General features: G+C 46.4%; 1 protein-coding gene across 1 annotated transcript; it reads left to right on the top strand.

Moving 5' to 3' along the window:
- Positions 1 to 41: 41 nt before the first annotated feature.
- Positions 42 to 17,995, top strand: LOC115187631 (E3 ubiquitin-protein ligase MYLIP-A-like). The gene is made up of 4 exons (XM_029746602.1): positions 42 to 308; positions 559 to 749; positions 17,007 to 17,192; positions 17,760 to 17,995. The coding sequence occupies exons 1-4, from the start codon at positions 222 to 224 to the stop codon at positions 17,968 to 17,970; spliced, it is 675 nt and encodes a 224-aa protein (XP_029602462.1). The 5' UTR covers positions 42 to 221; the 3' UTR covers positions 17,971 to 17,995.
- Positions 17,996 to 20,293: the final 2,298 nt, after the last annotated feature.

Raw genomic sequence — 20,293 nt, 5'->3', positions numbered from 1 at the left:
GTCTGTGTGTTTGACCTGATTGGTTGTTGAGAAGTTTGTTGAATGAAGGGGACGGTGCTTCACCCTCCGAGACTATAAAACCCCACCGTTGTATTTTTGGACACGGCCTGATCGGTCCATGGCCTGTAAAGTTTGAATGTTTGGGTTTATTGTGAGGTGTAAGTGCATCGATAGATTGAACTATTATAGGACAACTATTGCAAACATACAGAGGAACAAAAATGCTTTGCCATATAACGCGACCGGACTCGGTGGTGATGGAGGTGGATGTTGATCAGAAGGCTAATGGAGAGGACTGTTTACACAAGGTACCGTTACAGTTATTATCATTCAAATTTATCCATGTTGTTAGTGTCTGTGTGTTGGGGTTGCAAATTAATGCAGTTTTAATCATTTTGAATTCTGTAAATATTTGGAGAACTTGAATAAAAATGTAACTTGTACACTTGTAACAATGTAACAACAGCGTAGTACATGGAACGTTGTATTTAACTACCAGTCTTGATGGGGCATTGACTTCTTTAGTGAAGTGGTTTGTTCTATTGTTTTGACTCACAGGTCTGTCGGAAACTGGGAATAATAGAGGTGGATTACTTTGGGCTTCAGTTCTGTGGAAGCAAAGGGGAGAGTTTGTGGTTGAATCTGAGGAACAGGATCTCACAACAGATGGATAACCTGGCTCCCTGCAGACTGAAGCTCAGAGTCAAGTTCTTTGTGGAACCCCATCTGACCCTGCAAGAACAGACAAGGTATGTTTATTGTACACCTTGTAGGGGGCCTATTTGGAGTAAAGCACTCTGCCTATTGTAGCTAATGGTACTGCAAACATTAGATGTAATGTATTTTCTTTTTAAATGCAATAAGATTAACAAATGTAGTGACAGAACAGAATGGATCAGATACAATTGAGTTAAAACCCACCCTATCAATCATTAAAACCCTGCTATTTCAGTCAACCTGTAATCTTTCAGCCCATAGTCCTCATTTAGGATCAATAGATAATGTGACCTACTGGCTTCTCTCTCCATCAGGGGGAAGTTTGACCTCCCGTATGCAAACAGTGTCTGGTGACTCGTCAGCAGCGAGTTAGTTACCGTGCATGCCAGTGTGTCCAGCAGGTTCTATCCCTAACCGACATGTCAATGTGCTCTATGGGCGTTGTAACAGTGTATAACATGACTCTGTGTGAATCCCAAATGGCACTCTATTCTCTTTATAGTGCACTACGTTCCTATGGGTGCAGTAGGGTCGTGTCCCAATTTCTCTACCCTTAAAAAGATTCACAAAAGCTCAGACGAAGGCCGTGAGGCGGATACGTAAGCTTATTAAATATCAGTGATACTATCAAGAGCAGTGTGCGGTTTCCTTTTTCCTTCATCTTGTTCAGCTGTTACCATGCACCTGCAAATAAGATGGCTCAAATGTGCGAGTGTCTTTTGAATTTTCTACCCTTATCCCCAAATGTGCACTTTGCACACTCCACTGTGCTGAGTGCTTATTGTTTTTTGAGGCCTGTTTAAAAAAATACATGTAATCACGGTTTGGATGATTTGGGATGAATGCTGTAACACAGAATAAAACAATGAATTAAAGTCCCATGATGCTAGTGACTGCCCATTACTGCTGATCACTTATTAACCATCACTTATTCATGTTACTTTACTTTAATCAAATATTTCAGTTGTGTTTATTACATTTGTTTTATTTGATTACTTTATTATTTAATTCCAAGTCATCGTCTCATCTCTACAGAGCTCCTCCCTATGCTTTCTAACAAAATTACTATTTCAGTAGTTCTTCAAAGTAAGTAAGGCATACTGCAACAGCTGCTCTCTATATCCCCTCAAGACAACGCATTCTTTTGCCTCTTCTGTAGCAGGTGTAAAAAAAAACACACAAAAAACACACATACTGGACAAGTAGATGCTCAATGGATTATAGTCATTGTAGCTAATTACCACATTTTGATGCGCTAAACTATGTAGAATATTGGCCTGTTGGAAACTACAACTCCCTACCACATCGCACAGTTCAGTCTGGATCTGATATATCTCTAGAGAAACTACAACTCCCTACCACATCGCACAGTTCAGTCTGGATCTGATATATCTCTAGAGAAACTATAACTCCCTACCACATCGCACAGTTCAGTCTGGATCTGATATATCTCTAGAGAAACTACAACTCCCTACCACATCGCACAGTTCAGTCTGGATCTGATATATCTCTAGAGAAACTACAACTCCCTACCACATCGCACAGTTCAGTCTGGATCTGATATATCTCTAGAGAAACTACAACTCCCTACCACATCGCACAGTTCAGTCTGGATCTGATATATCTCTAGAGAAACTGTGGAATATGCATATTGAGCTCACAAAAATAAAAAATGGAATTCAAATAACCTACAGTAAAATACCTGCCAGCAAGCAAGGGTACCTACAGTACTATGCCAGGGTACCTACAGTACTATGCCAGGGTACCTACAGTACTATACCAGGGTACCTACAGTACTATACCAGCCAGGATATCTACAGTACTATACCAGCCAGCCAGGGTACCTATAGTACTATACCAGCCAGCCAGGGTACCTACAGAACTATGCCAGCCAGCCAGTGTACCTACAGTACTATACCTGCCAGCAAGCCAGGGTACCTACAGTACTATACCAGGGTACCTACAGTACTATACCAGGGTACCTACAGAACTATGCCAGCCAGGGTACCTACAGTACTATGCCAGCCAGGGTACCTACAGTACTATACCAGCCAGCCAGGGTACCTACAGTACTATACCTGCCAGCCAGGGTACCTACAGTACTATGCCTGCCAGCAAGCCAGGGTACCTACAGTACTATACCTGCCAGCCAGGGTACCTATAGTACTATACCAGCCAGCCAGGGTACCTACAGTACTATACCAGCCAGCCAGGGTACCTACAGTACTATACCAGCCAGCCAGGGTACCTACAGTACTATACCAGCCAGCCAGGGTACCTACAGTACTATACCAGCCAGCCAGGGTACCTACAGTACTATACCAGCCAGGATATCTACAGTACTATACCAGCCAGCCAGGGTACCTACAGTACTATACCAGCCAGCCAGGTTACCTATAGTACTATACCAGCCAGCCAGGGTACCTACAGTACTATACCAGCCTGCCAGGTTACCTACAGTACTATACCAGCCAGCCAGGTTACCTATAGTACTATACCAGCCAGCCAGGGTACCTACAGTACTATACCAGCCAGCCAGGTTACCTACAGTACTATACCAGCCAGCCAGGTTACCTACAGTACTATACCAGCCAGCCAGGGTACCTACAGTACTATACCAGCCAGCCAGGGTACCTACAGTACTATACCAGCCAGCCAGGGTACCTACAGTACTATGCCAGCCAGCCAGGGTACCTACAGTACTATACCAGCCAGCCAGGTTACCTATAGTACTATACCAGCCAGCCAGGGTACCTACAGTACTATGCCTGCCTGCAAGCCAGGGTACCTACAGTACTATACCAGCCAGCCCGGGTACCTATAGTACTATACCAGCCAGCCAGGGTACCTACAGTACTATACCAGCCAGCCAGGGTACCTACAATGCTATGCCTGCCAGCCAGGGTACCTACAGTACTATGCCAGCCAGCCAGGGTACCTACAGTACTATACCAGCCAGCCAGCCAGGGTACCTACAGTACTATACCAGCCAGCCAGCCAGCCAGCCAGGGTACCTACAGTACTATACCAGCCAGCCAGGGTACCTATAGTACTATACCAGCCAGCCAGGGTACCTACAGTACTATACCAGCCAGCCAGGGTACCTATAGTACTATACCAGCCATCCAGGGTACCTACAGTACTATGCCAGCCAGCCAGGGTACCTACAGTACTATGCCAGCCAGCCAGGGTACCTACAGTACTATACCAGCCAGCCAAGGTACCTATAGTACTATACCAGCCAGCCAGGGTACCTACAGTACTATACCAGCCAGCCAGGGTACCTACAGTACTATACCAGCCAGCCAGGGTACCTACAGTACTATGCCAGCCAGCCAGGGTACCTACAGTGCTATACCAGCCAGCCAGGGTACCTACAGTACTATACCAGCCAGCCAGGGTACCTACAGTACTATACCAGCCAGCCAGGGTACCTACAGTACTATACCAGCCAGCCAGGGTACCTACAGTACTATACCAGCCAGCCAGGGTACCTACAGTACTATACCAGCCAGGTTACCTACAGTACTATACCAGCCAGCCAGGTTACCTACAGTACTATACCTGCCAGCCAGGTTACCTACAGTACTATACCTGCCAGCCAGGTTACCTACAGTACTATACCTGCCAGCCAGGTTACCTACAATACTATGCCTGCCAGCCAGGTTACCTACAGTACTATGCCTGCCAGCCAGCCAGGGTACCTACAGTACTATGCCTGCCAGCCAGCCAGGGTACCTACAGTACTATGCCTGCCAGCCAGCCAGGTTACCTACAGTACTATACCTGCCAGCCAGGTTACCTACAGTACTATACCTGCCAGCCAGGTTACCTACAGTACTATGCCTGCCAGCCAGCCAGGGTACCTACAGTACTATACCAGCCAGCCAGGGTACCTACAGTACTATACCAGCCAGCCAGGGTACCTACAGTACTATACCAGCCAGCCAGGGTACCTACAGTACTATGCCAGCCAGCCAGGGTACCTACAGTACTATACCAGCCAGGTTACCTACAGTACTATACCAGCCAGCCAGGGTACCTACAGTACTATACCAGCCAGGATACCTACAGTACTATGCCTGCCAGCCAGGGTACCTACAGTACTATACCAGCCAGCCAGGGTACCTACAGTACTATACCAGCCAGGGTACCTACAGTACTATACCTGCCAGCCAGGTTACCTACAGTACTATACCAGCCAGCCAGGGTACCTACAGTACTATACCAGCCAGGGTACCTACAGTACTATGCCAGCCAGGGTACCTACAGTACTATGCCTGCCAGCCAGGGTACCTACAGTACTATACCAGCCAGCCAGGGTACCTACAGTACTATACCAGCCAGGGTACCTACAGTACTATACCTGCCAGCCAGGTTACCTACAGTACTATACCAGCCAGGGTACCTACAGTACTATGCCTGCCAGCCAGGGTACCTACAGTACTATACCAGCCAGCCAGGGTACCTACAGTACTATACCAGCCAGGGTACCTACAGTACTATGCCTGCCAGCCAGGGTACCTACAGTACTATACCAGCCAGCCAGGGTACCTACAGTACTATACCAGCCAGGGTACCTACAGTACTATACCTGCCAGCCAGGTTACCTACAATACTATACCTGCCAGCCAGGTTACCTACAATACTATGCCTGCCAGCCAGGTTACCTACAGTACTATGCCTGCCAGCCAGCCAGGGTACCTACAGTACTATGCCTGCCAGCCAGCCAGGGTACCTACAGTACTATGCCTGCCAGCCAGCCAGGTTACCTACAGTACTATACCTGCCAACCAGGTTACCTACAGTACTATACCTGCCAGCCAGGTTACCTACAGTACTATGCCTGCCAGCCAGCCAGGGTACCTACAGTACTATACCAGCCAGCCAGGGTACCTAGGGTACCTTCAGTGGGAATTAACGGGAATATATGGGAATTCACAGAAATATATGCTAATTAATATGAATATCATTTATATTTAGATGTGTTTTTTTTGCATTGGATATGTTTACCATATCATATGGAGACAGAAACATAAACATTTTACCTTATCATAAGTAGACATAATTGCAAATTATTAAATCCTTCTAAAATAAAAATCATTTAGTTACGAATTGAACTTTAATTAAATGAGTTGACTCTTCACATGGGATGATTTCACTGAACAACAAAATAAAGGGAATATTAAATGATCCATCGCATCTCCCAAAAATGTTTTCAACATGCATCTGTAAAATGATAGTCTAGAAACTAAAGCATTGGTTGTCTTCCTCTCAGGCTTCCATGTCTTCTCCCTGGACCTCCTCAATGTCCACCTCTTGAACATCAGACTCTGAGGCCTCATCTTCACTGTCACTTTCCAACCTTGTTGAGGTTGGCTCGTTGTCGGACTCAAAAAGCCTCAAATTTGCCCGGATGCCCACCAATTTTTCAACCCTTGTATTGGTCAGCCTGTTGCATGCTTTGGTGTGTGTGTGTTCCCAAACAAGGACCAATTGTGCTCTGAGGCGGCTGATGTTGGTGGGATTTGGAGGATGATGGAGGCAACAGGGGAAAGGGCCCCAGATACACAAAGTCCCATTGCATCAGCCACCTGGTGGAAATGTTGGCACGATTGCCATATTGCATCTCCATCCCAAAGCCCTTGCTTGGAAGTGTACTTCACCAGACTACCAAGAACCTTGCCCTCATCCAGGCCAAGGTGGCAAGACATGGTAGTGATGACACCATAGGCCTTGTTGATCTCTGCACCATGCTCTTGCCAGCATACTTGGGGTCCAACATATATGCTGCGGTGTGTATGGACTTCAGGCAGAAGTCTTCACGCTTTTTGATGTATTTCAGAACTGCAGTTTCCTCTGCTTGGAGCACAGTGAAGTGGGCAGGGCAGTATAGATTTCTTATCTTACATCTGCAAGCAGAGTCTGAACATCAGACAGGATGGCATTGTCTCCCTCAATCCGTGCAATGGCTACTGCTATAGGTTTCAGGCTGCTTACCACTCTCTCCCAAAATACATCATCCAGGAGGATCCTCTTGATGGGGCTGTCCATATAGGCAGATTGTGATATGGCCATTTCTTGGAGAGACTCCTTCCCCTCCAGGAGACTGTCAAACATGACACCACCACCCCAATGGGTGTTGCTGGGCAGCTTCAATGTGGTGCTCCTATTCTTCTCACTTTGCTTGGTGAGGTAGATTGCTGCTATAACTTGATGACCCTTCACATACCTAACCATTTCCTTGTAGAGTGTATCCATTGTTTTCAGTGCTATGATGTCCTTGAGGAGCAGATTCAATTCATGAGCAGCACAGCCAGTGGGTGTGATGTGAGGGTAGGACTCCTCCACTTTAAACCAAGATGTTTGCAGCATTGTCTGTCACCAGTGCAAATACCTTCTGTGGTCCAAGGTCATTGATGGCTGCCTTCAGCTCATCTGAAATGTAGAGACCGGTGTGTCTGTTGTTCCTTGTGTCTGTGCTCTTGTAGAATACTGGTTGAGGGGTGGAGCTGATGTAGTTCATTATTTCTTGGCCACAAACATTCAACCACCCATCAGAGATGATTGTAATAGTCTGCTTTCTCTATGATTTGCTTGACCTTCACTTGAACTATGTTGAACTCTGCATCCAGCAAATGAGTAGATAAAGCATGTCTGGTTGGAGGGGTGTATGCTGGGAGAAGAACATTCAGAAATCTCTTCCAATACACATTGCCTGTGAGCATCAGAGGTGAACCAGTTTGTATACACAGCTCGAGCAAGACATTCATCAACATTTCTCTGACTACGTTCCTCCATTGAGTAAAAACAAACTTCTGATTCCAGGAGAACCATGAGCTGTTGATAAGGTGTCTGATTCATAATTTTCACCTCAAATAGAAGTAGAGGGACTTTTGTCAGTTGCTTGTTGTGAGCGCTGAGGGAACTTTATGCACTTGGCCAGATGATTCTCCATCTTTGTTGCCTTCTTCCCATATGATTTGGCACAGTATTTGCAAATGTACACAGCTTTTCCTTCTACATTAGCTGCAGTGAAACGTCTCCACACATCAGATAGTGTCCGTGGCATTTTCCTGTAAAGATTAGGAAACAAATGAGTAAAAACAAATACAATTCCATGTACAGATAAATAGTTACACCGTTAGATTAAACACTCCTTTGTAAGATAAATGTTTTAACATGAAACATGTATGGAAACAGGTGAATTAACAATCCTCAGTTAGCAGGCTCAAACAAGCTAAAACCCACATGATAGCAAAAACTAACTAGCAGAAATTGTTAACAAGTTAGAAGTTATTTAAACACACTTTGCTGTAGGCTACTATTTACTAGTTAACAAAAATCATGTATGTCATATAAAATATATTCACCCCACCCAGTATTGTAATCAAAACTTACCAGAAAGCATGTAGTCCTTGGCTCAAACAGTGTAGTAGTGTGAGCTCATTAGTGTGCAATGTCTTGAGAATCAGTTGTACATGTGATGGAAGAATGCTCTGTGCATGCAGAGGGTTGCAATTCCATTGAATTGGGCATAGTTTAACCAAAATATGCCACAAAACCTAGAATTGCCTTTTGTGTATCCCACAAAAAAGGTTCACAGTTATAAGCTAACTTTTTTTGATGAATTTAAGCAAAATGGCTTAACTTCCCATTGAAAAATTCCAGAAATTTACTGGAAAGTTTCCGACCCTTTGCAACCCTAGTCCTCAGGGTAGTTCAGGAGCCTACTGTATGACTTTTATTGGATGTATCTGGTCTCTCCTCATCACTACATTAGCTGTATTGATTTTATCGGGAGGTATCTTATTCCATCCCGTTACTTAGATTTGTGTGTATTAGGTCGTTATTGTGGAATTGTTAGATATTACTTGTTAGATACTGCTGCACTGTCAACTAGAAGCACAAGCATTTCGCTACACTCACAATAACATCTGCAAACCATGTGTATGTGACCAATACGATCTGCTAACCATGTGTATGTGACCAATAACATCTGCTAACCAGGTGTATGTGACCAATAACAAAGACTTTCAATACTGTATGTCGTCCTCCAGTGACCAACCAACCCATTCTCATTAAAGGGATCGGGATCATGTCACTATGAGGTGTGTGTGTGTGTACAGTATTCACTCCAGAAATTAGGTCAGGGGTCAGGCAGCAGAATCATGGGCAGGGGTTTGTAAACAGACAGTCAGCCAATTGTTGCTTTAAAGTCAACTCCTGAAAGGAGTGCCACTACAGCCTTTTAAAGTGAAAGGAAATTCACAAGAACTCCAACATCAATTTAGAGTTGAGACACGAGCTGCATGCGGACCACAATCCTTTGGGAATATTTTTCTGCTTCAACAGTTTTATAATGTCTATTTATAGCTTGGCCCTGAGCCAAGTGCCATTAGACGGTTACTTTAACACACTGGGCTGTTGCTACAGGAGGATCCTGCAGTCAGTCAGAGGGTTACTTTAACACACTGGGCTGTTGCTACAGGAGGATCCTGCAGTCAGTCAGAGGGTTACTTTAACACACTGAGCTGTTGCTACAGGAGGATCCTGCAGTGAGTCAGAGGGTTACTTTAACACACTGGGCTGTTGCTACAGGAGGATCCTGCAGTCAGTCAGAGGGTTACTTTAACACACTGAGCTGTTGCTACAGGAGGATCCTGCAGTCAGTCAGAGGGTTACTTTAACACACTGAGCTGTTGCTACATGAGGATCCTGCAGTCAGTCAGAGGGTTACTTTAACACACTGAGCTGTTGCTACAGGAGGATCCTGCAGTCAGTCAGAGGGTTACTTTAACACACTGAGCTGTTGCTACAGGAGGATCCTGCAGTCAGTCAGAGGGTTACTTTAACACACTGAGCTGTTGCTACAGGAGGATCCTGCAGTCAGTCAGAGGGTTACTTTAACACACTGAGCTGTTGCTACAGGAGTATACTTGGACAGAATGACAGTGTTGAATTAAGTCTTAAATTCCACACTGACAGCCCATATGTAGGCTAACTATACTGAACAAATATCAACGCAGCATGAAATAAAAGATCCTATACATTTTCCATACCGACAAAAAAACGTATTTCTTTCAAATTTTGTGCAGAAATTTGTATACATCCCTCTCAGTGAGCATTTCTCCTTTGCCAAGATAATCCATCCACCTGACAGGTGTGGCATATCAAGAAGCTGATTAAATGGCATGATCATTACATAAGTGCACCATGTGCTGGGGACAATAAAAGGCCACTCTAAAATGTGCAGTTCTGTTACACAACACAATGCCATATCTCAAGTTGAGGGAGTGCGCAATTGGCATGCTGACTGCAGGAATGTCCACCAGAGCTGTTGCCAGAGAATTGAATGTTAATTTCTCTACCACAAGCCTTCTGCAATGTTGTTTTAGAGAATTTATCAGTACAATCTACTGGCCTCACAACCTCAGACCTTGTGTAACACGCCAGTCCAGGACCACATCTGGCTTCTTCAACTGCGGGATTGTCTGAGACCAGCCACCCGGACAGCTGATGAAACTGCAGAGTATTTCTGTCTTCAATAAAGCCTTTTTGTGGGGAAAAACTTATACTGATTGGCTGGGCCAGGCTCCCCAGAGGGTGGGCCTATGCCTTCACAGTCCCATCCATGGCTGCTCCCCTGCCCAGTCATGTGAAATCCATAGATTCGGACCTAATGAATTCATTTCAATTGACTGATTGCCTTATATGAACTGTAACAAGGTCAAATTGTTGAAACTGTTGTGTTTTTAATTTTGTTCAGTATAGTTTGGTCTTGAGAAGAGACAGTCACAGTATATACAGTAGGCTAGCCCTGTAGTAATAACACAGCTGACACGAGGCCTGTAGTAATAACACAGCTGACACGAGGCCTGTAGTAATAACACAGCTGACACGAGGCCTGTAGTAATAACACAGCTGACACGAGGCCTGTAGTAATAACACAGCTGACACGAGGCCTGTAGTAATAACACAGCTGACACGAGGCCTGTAGTAATAACACAGCTGACACGAGGCCTGTAGTAATAACACAGCTGACACGAGGCCTGTAGTAATAACAAAGCGGACACGAGGCCTGTAGTAATAACACAGCGGACACGAGGCCTGTAGTAATAACACAGCTGACACGAGGCCTGTAGTAATAACACAGCTGACACGAGGCCTGTAGTAATAACACAGCGGACACGAGGCCTGTAGTAATAACACAGCTGACACGAGGCCTGTAGTAATAACACAGCTGACACGAGGCCTGTACTAATAACACGGCATATCTGAAATGCTGAACTTCAGAAAAGACACACTGCATAACTGACAGGTGTGGGAAAGTATGTCTGAACCCTTAACATAAGCAGTAAGGACAACTTCTCTGGCTAAACAAAGGATTGAGAAAGTCAATTTAAAGGAAAATGACAAATGCTCTTAATCCTATGTCATGGTGTAGCCTAAATCCTGTAATCTACGTGGACATTCATAGCATTTCTTAATGTACAGTAGGACTACGTAGATTAAATTATTCATTCTCAAAGTCTAACACGGGAAAATACGCCTAATGTGAGCATGCAGGCTAATATGCAAGCTAATATACAGTCATGTAGGTGGCAAGATTAGAAAGTGTACATTTTTATAACAAAAAATGCATGTTTTGTCACATTCACCAGATGGATGCAGTGAAATGTGTTGAGGGTTAAGTGCCTTGCTCAAGCGTTCATCAACCGATTTTATTCTTATTTTACCTTGTCTGCTGGATGGGCTAACACGCTATTGGTGTGTTCTCAGCCTTTGCTTGAGTTGGGTTGACACAAGGAAACTCTGCAAACGATGGAACATGAACCATGTATCGCAGATAACAACAAAGTATAGGCTGTCGCACAATAAGTTAAAAATAAACATTTTATGAATATTGTGGTAAATATAGTGCTACTAAATCACTCAGCCTTCAGATGATTCCAAAAGTAAAAGAACACACCTTGGGAATCATGACTCTTAACAACAATGTTTGATTTGTTGAATCAATTCAACAGGAGGCTTATGTAAGTCGTCTCTAAGCACGTGCTCTGCTGGCCCAGAAAGAGTTGGGCAAAAAAGAGAGGGAGAGGCCCTCGGTCTGTCAGCAGTCCACATGCAGCTCCACACTCACTGACAATGAGAGCCATGCATCCTGCAGGCTTAGCATGCACAGTCCGACACATCCAGCCACCCCCTACCTCCTGGCTGGATGAGAGTGAGAACACACATCCAGCCACCCCCTACCTCCTGGCTGGCTGAGAGTGAGAACACACATCCAGCCACCCCCTACCTCCTGGCTGGCTGAGAGTGAGAACACACATCCAGCCACCCCCTACCTCCTGGCTGGCTGAGAGTGAGAACACACATCCAGCCACCTCCTACCTCCTGGCTGGCTGAGAGTGAGAACACACATCCAGCCACCCCCTACCTCCTGGCTGGCTGAGAGTGAGAACACACATCCAGCCACCCCCTACCTCCTGGCTGGCTGAGAGTGAGAACACACATCCAGCCACCCCCTACCTCCTGGCTGGCTGAGAGTGAGAACACACATCCAGCCACCCCCTACCTCCTGGCTGGCTGAGAGTGAGAACACACATCCAGCCACCCCCTACCTCCTGGCTGGCTGAGAGTGAGAACACACATCCAGCCACCCCCTACCTCCTGGCTGGCTGAGAGTGAGAACACACGGCACTAGCCATTGTTAATCCAAGCAGGCATCCATCCAGTCAGTCCTCTACCTACAGTGTCTCTGACAGTCAGTCCTGTACCTACAGTGTCTCTGACAGTCAGTCCTCTACCTACAGTGTCTCTGACAGTCAGTCCTCTACCTACAGTGTCTCTGACAGTCAGTCCTGTACCTACAGTGTCTCTGACAGTCAGTCCTGTACCTACAGTGTCTCTGACAGTCAGTCCTGTACCTACAGTGTCTCTGACAGTCAGTCCTGTACCTACAGTGTCTCTGACACTCAGTCCTGTACCTACAGTGTCTCTGACAGTCAGTCCTCTACCTACAGTGTCTCTGACAGTCAGTCCTGTACCTACAGTGTCTCTGACAGTCAGTCCTGTACCTACAGTGTCTCTGACAGTCAGTCCTCTACCTACAGTGTCTCTGACAGTCAGTCCTGTACCTACAGTGTCTCTGACAGTCAGTCCTGTACCTACAGTGTCTCTGACAGTCAGTCCTGTACCTACAGCCTTCCCTGTACCTACAGCCTTCCCTGTAGCTCAGTTAGTAGAGCATGGTGTTTGCAACACCAGGGTTGTGGGTTCGGTTCCCACGGGGGGCCAGCACAGGACAAAAAAAAAAATATATGTATGAAATGTATGCATTCACTACTGTAAGTCGCTCTGGATAAGAGCGTTTGCTAAATGACTAAAATGTAAATGTAAAATGTACAGTGTCTCTGACAGTCAGTCCTGTACCTACAGTGTCTCTGACAGTCAGTCCTGTACCTACAGTGTCTCTGACAGTCAGTCCTGTACCTACAGTGTCTCTGACAGTCAGTCATGTACCTACAGTGTCTCTGACAGTCAGTCCTCTACCTACAGTGTCTTGTCTGTGACTGTCAGTCCTGTACCTACAGTGTCTCTGACAGTCAGTCCTGTACCTACAGTGTCTCTGACAGTCAGTCCTCTACCTACAGTGTCTCTGACAGTCAGTCATGTACCTACAGTGTCTGTGACGGGAGCCAGTTAGGATTTGATAGGCTACATCTGTAGAACTAGAGCCATTAAACATACATGAATATACCCACTGTAGGCTACATAATGTAGAACTAGAGACATGAAACATACATGAATATACCCACTGTAGGCTACATCTGTAGAACTAGAGCCATGAAATATACATGAATATACCCACTGTAGACTACGTAATGTAGAACTAGAGCCATTAAACATACATGAATATACCTACTGTAAGCTACATCTGTAGAACTAGAGCCATGAAACATACATGAATATACCCACTGTAGACTACGTAATGTAGAACTAGAGCCATTAAACATACATGAATATACCTACTGTAGGCTACATACTGTAGAACTAGAGACATGAAATATACATGAATATACCCACTGTAGGCTACATCTGTAGAACTAGAGCCATGAAATATACATGAATATACCCACTGTAGACTACGTAATGTAGAACTAGAGCCATTAAACATACATGAATATACCCACTGTAGGCTACATCTGTAGAACTAGAGCCATGAAACATACATGAATATACCCACTGTAGGCTACATACTGTAGAACTAGAGCCATGAAACATACATGAATATACCCACTGTAGGCTACATCTGTAGAACTAGAGCCATTAAACATACATGAATATACCTACTGTAGGCTACATACTGTAGAACTAGAGCCATGAAACATACATGAATATACCCACTGTAGACTACGTAATGTAGAACTAGAGCCATTAAACATACATGAATATACCTACTGTAGGCTACATACTGTAGAACTAGAGACATGAAACATACATGAATATACCCACTGTAGGCTATATACTGTAGATTCATGTACCCACTGTAGGCTACATCTGTAGATTCATGTACCCACTGTAGGCTACGTACTGTAGATTAATGTACCCACTGTAGGCTATATACTGTAGATTCATGTACCCACTGTAGGCTACGTACTGTAGATTAATGTACCCACTGTAGGCTACATCTGTAGATGCATATACCCACTGTAGGCTACGTACTGTAGATTCATGTACCCACTGTAGGCTACATCTGTAGATTCATGTACCCACTGTAGGCTACATCTGTAGATTCATATACCCACTGTAGGCTACGTATTGTAGATTCATATACCCACTGTAGGCTACGTACTGTAGATTCATGTACCCACTGTAGGCTACGTACTGTAGATTCATGTACCCACTGTAGGCTACGTACTGTAGATTCATGTACCCACTGTAGGCTACGTACTGTAGATTCATGTACCCACTGTAGGCTACGTACTGTAGATTCATGTACCCACTGTAGGCTACGTACTGTAGATTCATGTACCCACTGTAGGCTACGTACTGTAGATTCATGTACCCACTGTAGGCTACATCTGTAGATTCATGTACCCACTGTAGGCTACGTACTGTAGATTCATGTACCCACTGTAGGCTACATCTGTAGATTCATGTACCCACTGTAGGCTACGTACTGTAGATTCATGTACCCACTGTAGGCTACTGTCACGGCTCCTCCTCTGCAGTGCAGGGGTGGTTCCTCCTGCAGGCAGAGGAGGGTCATTAGTGATTGGAGCCACCTGGGCTCAGGGTATAAAACTGCTCCACTAACCTCTCTCTTTCTCTCTCCCTGCTCCTCCAGGTATGATCCTGTTTTGTTTGTTCCTTTGTAGGTTTATTTAGTTTCCACTCAGTCATGTTCACACACACATATTCACGCATCCATGCACCTTACATACACCTTACATTTTGACATTTCCCGCGCTGTTCCCCAGAGCTGCCCGTGCTGTTCCCCAGAGCTGCCCGCGCTGTTCCCCCAGAGCGGCCCGCGCTGTTCCCCCAGAGCGCCCCGCGCTGTTCCCCCAGAGCGCACCGCGCTGTTCCCCCAGAGCGCCCCGCGCTGTTCCCCCAGAGCTGTTCCCCCAGAGCTGCCCGCGCTGTTCCCCCAGAGCGGCCCGCGCTGTTCCCCCAGAGCAGCCCGCGCTGTTCCCCCAGAGCTGTTCCCCCAGAGCGCCCCGCGCTGTTCCCCCAGAGCTGTTCCCCCAGAGCGGCCCGCGCTGTTCCCCCAGAGCTGCCCGCGCTGTTCCCCCAGAGCTGTTCCCCCAGAGCGCCCCGCGCTGTTCCCCCAGAGCTGTTCCCCCAGAGCGGCCCGCGCTGTTCCCCCAGAGTGGCCCGCGCTGTTCCCCCAGAGCTGCCCGCGCTGTTCCCCCAGAGCTGTTCCCCCAGAGCGCCCCGCGCTGTTCCCCCAGAGCGCCCCGCGCTGTTCCCCCTGAGCGGCCCGCGCTGTTCCCCCAGAGCTGCCCGCGCTGTTCCCCCAGAGCTGTTCCCCCAGAGCGGCCCACGCTGTTCCCCCAGAGCGGCCCGCGCTGTTCCCCCAGAGCTGCCCGCGCTGTTCCCCCAGAGCTGTTCCCCCAGAGCGCCCCGCGCTGTTCCCCCAGAGCTGTTCCCCCAGAGCGGCCCGCGCTGTTCCCCCAGAGCGGCCTGCGCTGTTCCCCCAGAGCTGCCCGCGCTGTTCCCCCAGAGCTGTTCCCCCAGAGCGACCCGCGCTGTTCCCCCAGAGCGCCCCGCGCTGTTCCCCCTGAGCGGCCCGCGCTGTTCCCCCAGAGCTGCCCGCGCTGTTCCCCCAGAGCGGCCCGCGCTGTTCCCCCAGAGCGGCCCGCGCTGTTCTTCATCTCAAAAACTTTAACAACACATAAGTATGCTTTGACATTTTCAGATGCACGGTTCAGGACTTTCATTATGACTTTGCTTTTACACCGCAGACACTGCTCCGTTACACCGCCGACACTGCTCCGTTACACCGCCGACACTGCTCCGTTACACCGCCGACACTGCTCCGTTACACCACCAACACTGCTCCGTTACACCGCCGACACTGCTCCGTTACACCGCCGACACTGCGCCGTTACTCCGTAGTAGTATACATTGGAGTGAAGCACAGACTGACACAACAACAGTGTTGTTTGTTTAGTTTGTAGTTTTGGAATGGCTTCCTGTTTATCACCTGGTAGCATGGGACTGTCTGGGGTTGTGACCTGTCTGTACCAGCAATTCTGCCGCCCACATTCCTCGCTGGAGAGATAAGATGGATAGCTGACCCTGTGGACAGAAAGGTCAAGCGCTCATAGCAGGCATGAGAGAAATGTCATTTTATAAAGAAGGCTATCTTCATTCCTATATTCAGTGCAACTTCCTGTTTTGAGGAGGCACAGAGGGCTAGTTTACCATCATCAGTTAAGCTCTATTCTTGTTCTTCCTCTTTTAGGGCTATGTTGAAGATAACAACAAGAGGATTCTAATATCCCATAACTCTTTCCATAAATGAGGAAGAATTCTAGACAAAGGGACCAGTGATAGTAGTTATTACGTTGTTCTAACCTGAGTATCTTCAACCGAGATTTAGGGCCTACAAAGAGGATTATCTTCATTCCTCTTTTCAGTGCAATGTCCTCTTTTGATGAGGCAAACATGTCTAATTAGTTTCCCCGTTATCACTGCAGTTTTGTGAAGTTGTATTCTCGTTCTTCCTCAAGTCCATCATATAAGCCTTTACATATCCCTCTCCCTCTCTCCTCCAGACATATGTTCTTCCTGCACATAAAGGAAGAGCTGGACAGTGGCAGCCTGCACATGGAGGCTGAGCAGGCCAAGGAGCTGTGTGCCCTTCTAGCCCAGGCTGAGTTCGGAGACTACAACCAGAACACAGCCAAGTACTGCTCCAGCCAGATCTTCAGACAGGAGCCTGACCTGGCAACCATCAACAGGTTAGCACAGCAATGACTAACTTGACTCCACCTGCATTCCATTTCCTACTAAGTACTTCTCTGTGCTGACTTGTAGAACTGCTTTAGATGCAAGATGATACAAGTATTACCTTTTTGATTTGTGAAGGCCATCTGAACAGCTGACTAAACTATGGTTTGGTCTTCTGTTATTGCCTTGATGTGGGAGGAGCCTAAGTACTCCCAAATCAGCATATAAATGGGATTCACAACATCTGTCCCTAAAACACCAGGCTGCTGACTCAGCTAGCCCTGCAGCTACGTACATTCATTACTGGGCACTAAAGTACAGTTCTCATTCCTCATGCGTTTAGTTTAGTTTTAGTACATTTTATTTTGTAGATAAAAAAAATTATTATATAATAATTTTTCAAAAACAGTGGAGGGACAAAAAAAATGAAAACCCAGCAGGGATTATTTGGTGGCAGCATTTTAAATAGAATGGAGAAAACATTTTAATTCTATGGGTGGGCCCCCCTGGTGATTGAACAGTATTACAAAAGCAGAAAATGTAACTCTTCTGTCCCGTCCTGCCGTGTCCGTCTGCAGCATCCAGGAGAAGCACCGTGAGCTAGAGGGTCTGAGCCAGGCGTCAGCAGAGTACCAGGCCCTACAGCTGGTGTCCTCCCTGGAGAACTACGGGGTGGAGTGGCACTGGGCCAGGGACTCAGAGGGACAGAGGCTGGCTATAGGGGTCGGCCCTGAAGGGGTATCCATCTGTCAGGAGGACTTCAGCCCCATCAACAGGTATATTCACTAAACTGACCTGACTTCAGCCCCACCAACAGGTATATTCACTAAACTAACCTGACTTCCCCCCCACCAACAGGTATATTCACTAAACTAACCTGACTTCACCCCCACCAACAGGTATATTCACTAAACTGACCTGACTTCAGCCCCACCAACAGGTATATTCACTAAACTAACCTGACTTCCCCCCCATCAACAGGTATATTCACTAAACTAACCTGACTTCACCCCCACCAACAGGTATATTCACTAAACTAACCTGACTTCCCCCCCACCAACAGGTATATTCACTAAACTAACCTGACTTCCCCCCCACCAACAGGTATATTCACTAAACTAACCTGACTTCAGTCCCACCAACAGGTATATTCACTAAACTAACCTGACTTCACCCCCACCAACAGGTATATTCACTAAACTGACCTGACTTCAGTCCCACCAACAGGTATATTCACTAAACTAACCTGACTTCCCCCCCCCCCCCCACCAACAGGTATATTCACTAAACTGACCTGACTTCACCCCCACCAACAGGTATATTCACTAAACTAACCTGACTTCACCCCCAGCAACAGGTATATTCACTAAACTAACCTGACTTCACCCCCACCAACAGGTATATTCACTAAACTGACCTGACTTCACCCCCACCAACAGGTATATTCACTAAACTAACCTGACTTCACCCCCACCAACAGTATATTCACTAAACTAACCTAACTTCACCCTCACCAACAGGTATATTCACTAAACTAACCTAACTTCACCCCCACCAACAGGTATATTCACTAAACTAACCTGACTTCACCACCACCAACAGGTATATTCACTAAACTAACCTGACTTCCCCCCCCCACCAACAGGTATATTCACTAAACTAACCTGACTTCAGTCCCACCAACAGGTATATTCACTAAACTAACCTGACTTCACCCCCACCAACAGGTATATTCACTAAACTAACCTGACTTCCCCCCCACCAACAGGTATATTCACTAAACTATAACCTGACTTCACCCCCACCAACAGGTATATTCACTAAACTAACCTAACTTCACCCTCACCAACAGGTATATTCACTAAACTAAACTAACCTAACTTCACCCCCACCAACAGGTATATTCACTAAACTAACCTGACTTCACCACCACCAACAGGTATATTCACTAAACTAACCTGACTTCCCCCCCCCCCCACCAACAGGTATATTCACTAAACTAACCTGACTTCAGTCCCACCAACAGGTATATTCACTAAACTAACCTGACTTCAGTCCCCACCAACAGGTATATTCACTAAACTAACCTGACTTCCCCCCCACCAACAGGTATATTCTCTAAACTAACCTGACTTCCCCCCCACCAACAGGTATATTCTCTAAACTAACCTGACTTCACCCCCACCAACAGGTATATTCACTAAACTAACCTGACTTCCCCCCCCACCAACAGGTATATTCACTAAACTAACCTGACTTCCCCCCCACCAACAGGTATATTCACTAAACTAACCTGACTTCACCCCCACCAACAGGTATATTCACTAAACTGACCTGACTTCAGCCCCACCAACAGGTATATTCACTAAACTAACCTGACTTCCCCCCCATCAACAGGTATATTCACTAAACTAACCTGACTTCACCCCCACCAACAGGTATATTCACTAAACTAACCTGACTTCCCCCCCACCAACAGGTATATTCAATAAACTAACCTGACTTCCCCCCCACCAACAGGTATATTCACTAAACTAACCTGACTTCAGTCCCACCAACAGGTATATTCACTAAACTAACCTGACTTCACCCCCACCAACAGGTATATTCACTAAACTGACCTGACTTCAGTCCCACCAACAGGTATATTCACTAAACTAACCTGACTTCCCCCCCCCCCACCAACAGGTATATTCACTAAACTGACCTGACTTCACCCCCACCAACAGGTATATTCACTAAACTAACCTGACTTCACCCCCACCAACAGGTATATTCACTAAACTGACCTGACTTCAGTCCCACCAACAGGTATATTCACTAAACTAACCTGACTTTCCCCCCCCCCCCACCAACAGGTATATTCACTAAACTGACCTGACTTCACCCCACCAACAGGTATATTCACTAAACTAACCTGACTTCAGCCCCACCAACAGGTATATCCCTAAACTAACCTGACTTCACCCCCACCAACAGGTATATTCACTAAACTGACCTGACTTCACCCCCACCAACAGGTATATTCACTAAACTAACCTGACTTCACCCCCACCAACAGGTATATTCACTAAACTAACCTAACTTCACCCTCACCAACAGGTATTTTCAC

The sequence above is a fragment of the Salmo trutta genome, unplaced genomic scaffold, assembly GCF_901001165.1.
Source record: "Salmo trutta unplaced genomic scaffold, fSalTru1.1, whole genome shotgun sequence".
NCBI classification, from domain to species: Eukaryota; Metazoa; Chordata; class Actinopteri; order Salmoniformes; family Salmonidae; genus Salmo; species Salmo trutta.
The sequence above is the reverse complement of the archived record's forward strand: the minus strand, read 5'-3'. Positions and strand labels throughout refer to the sequence as shown.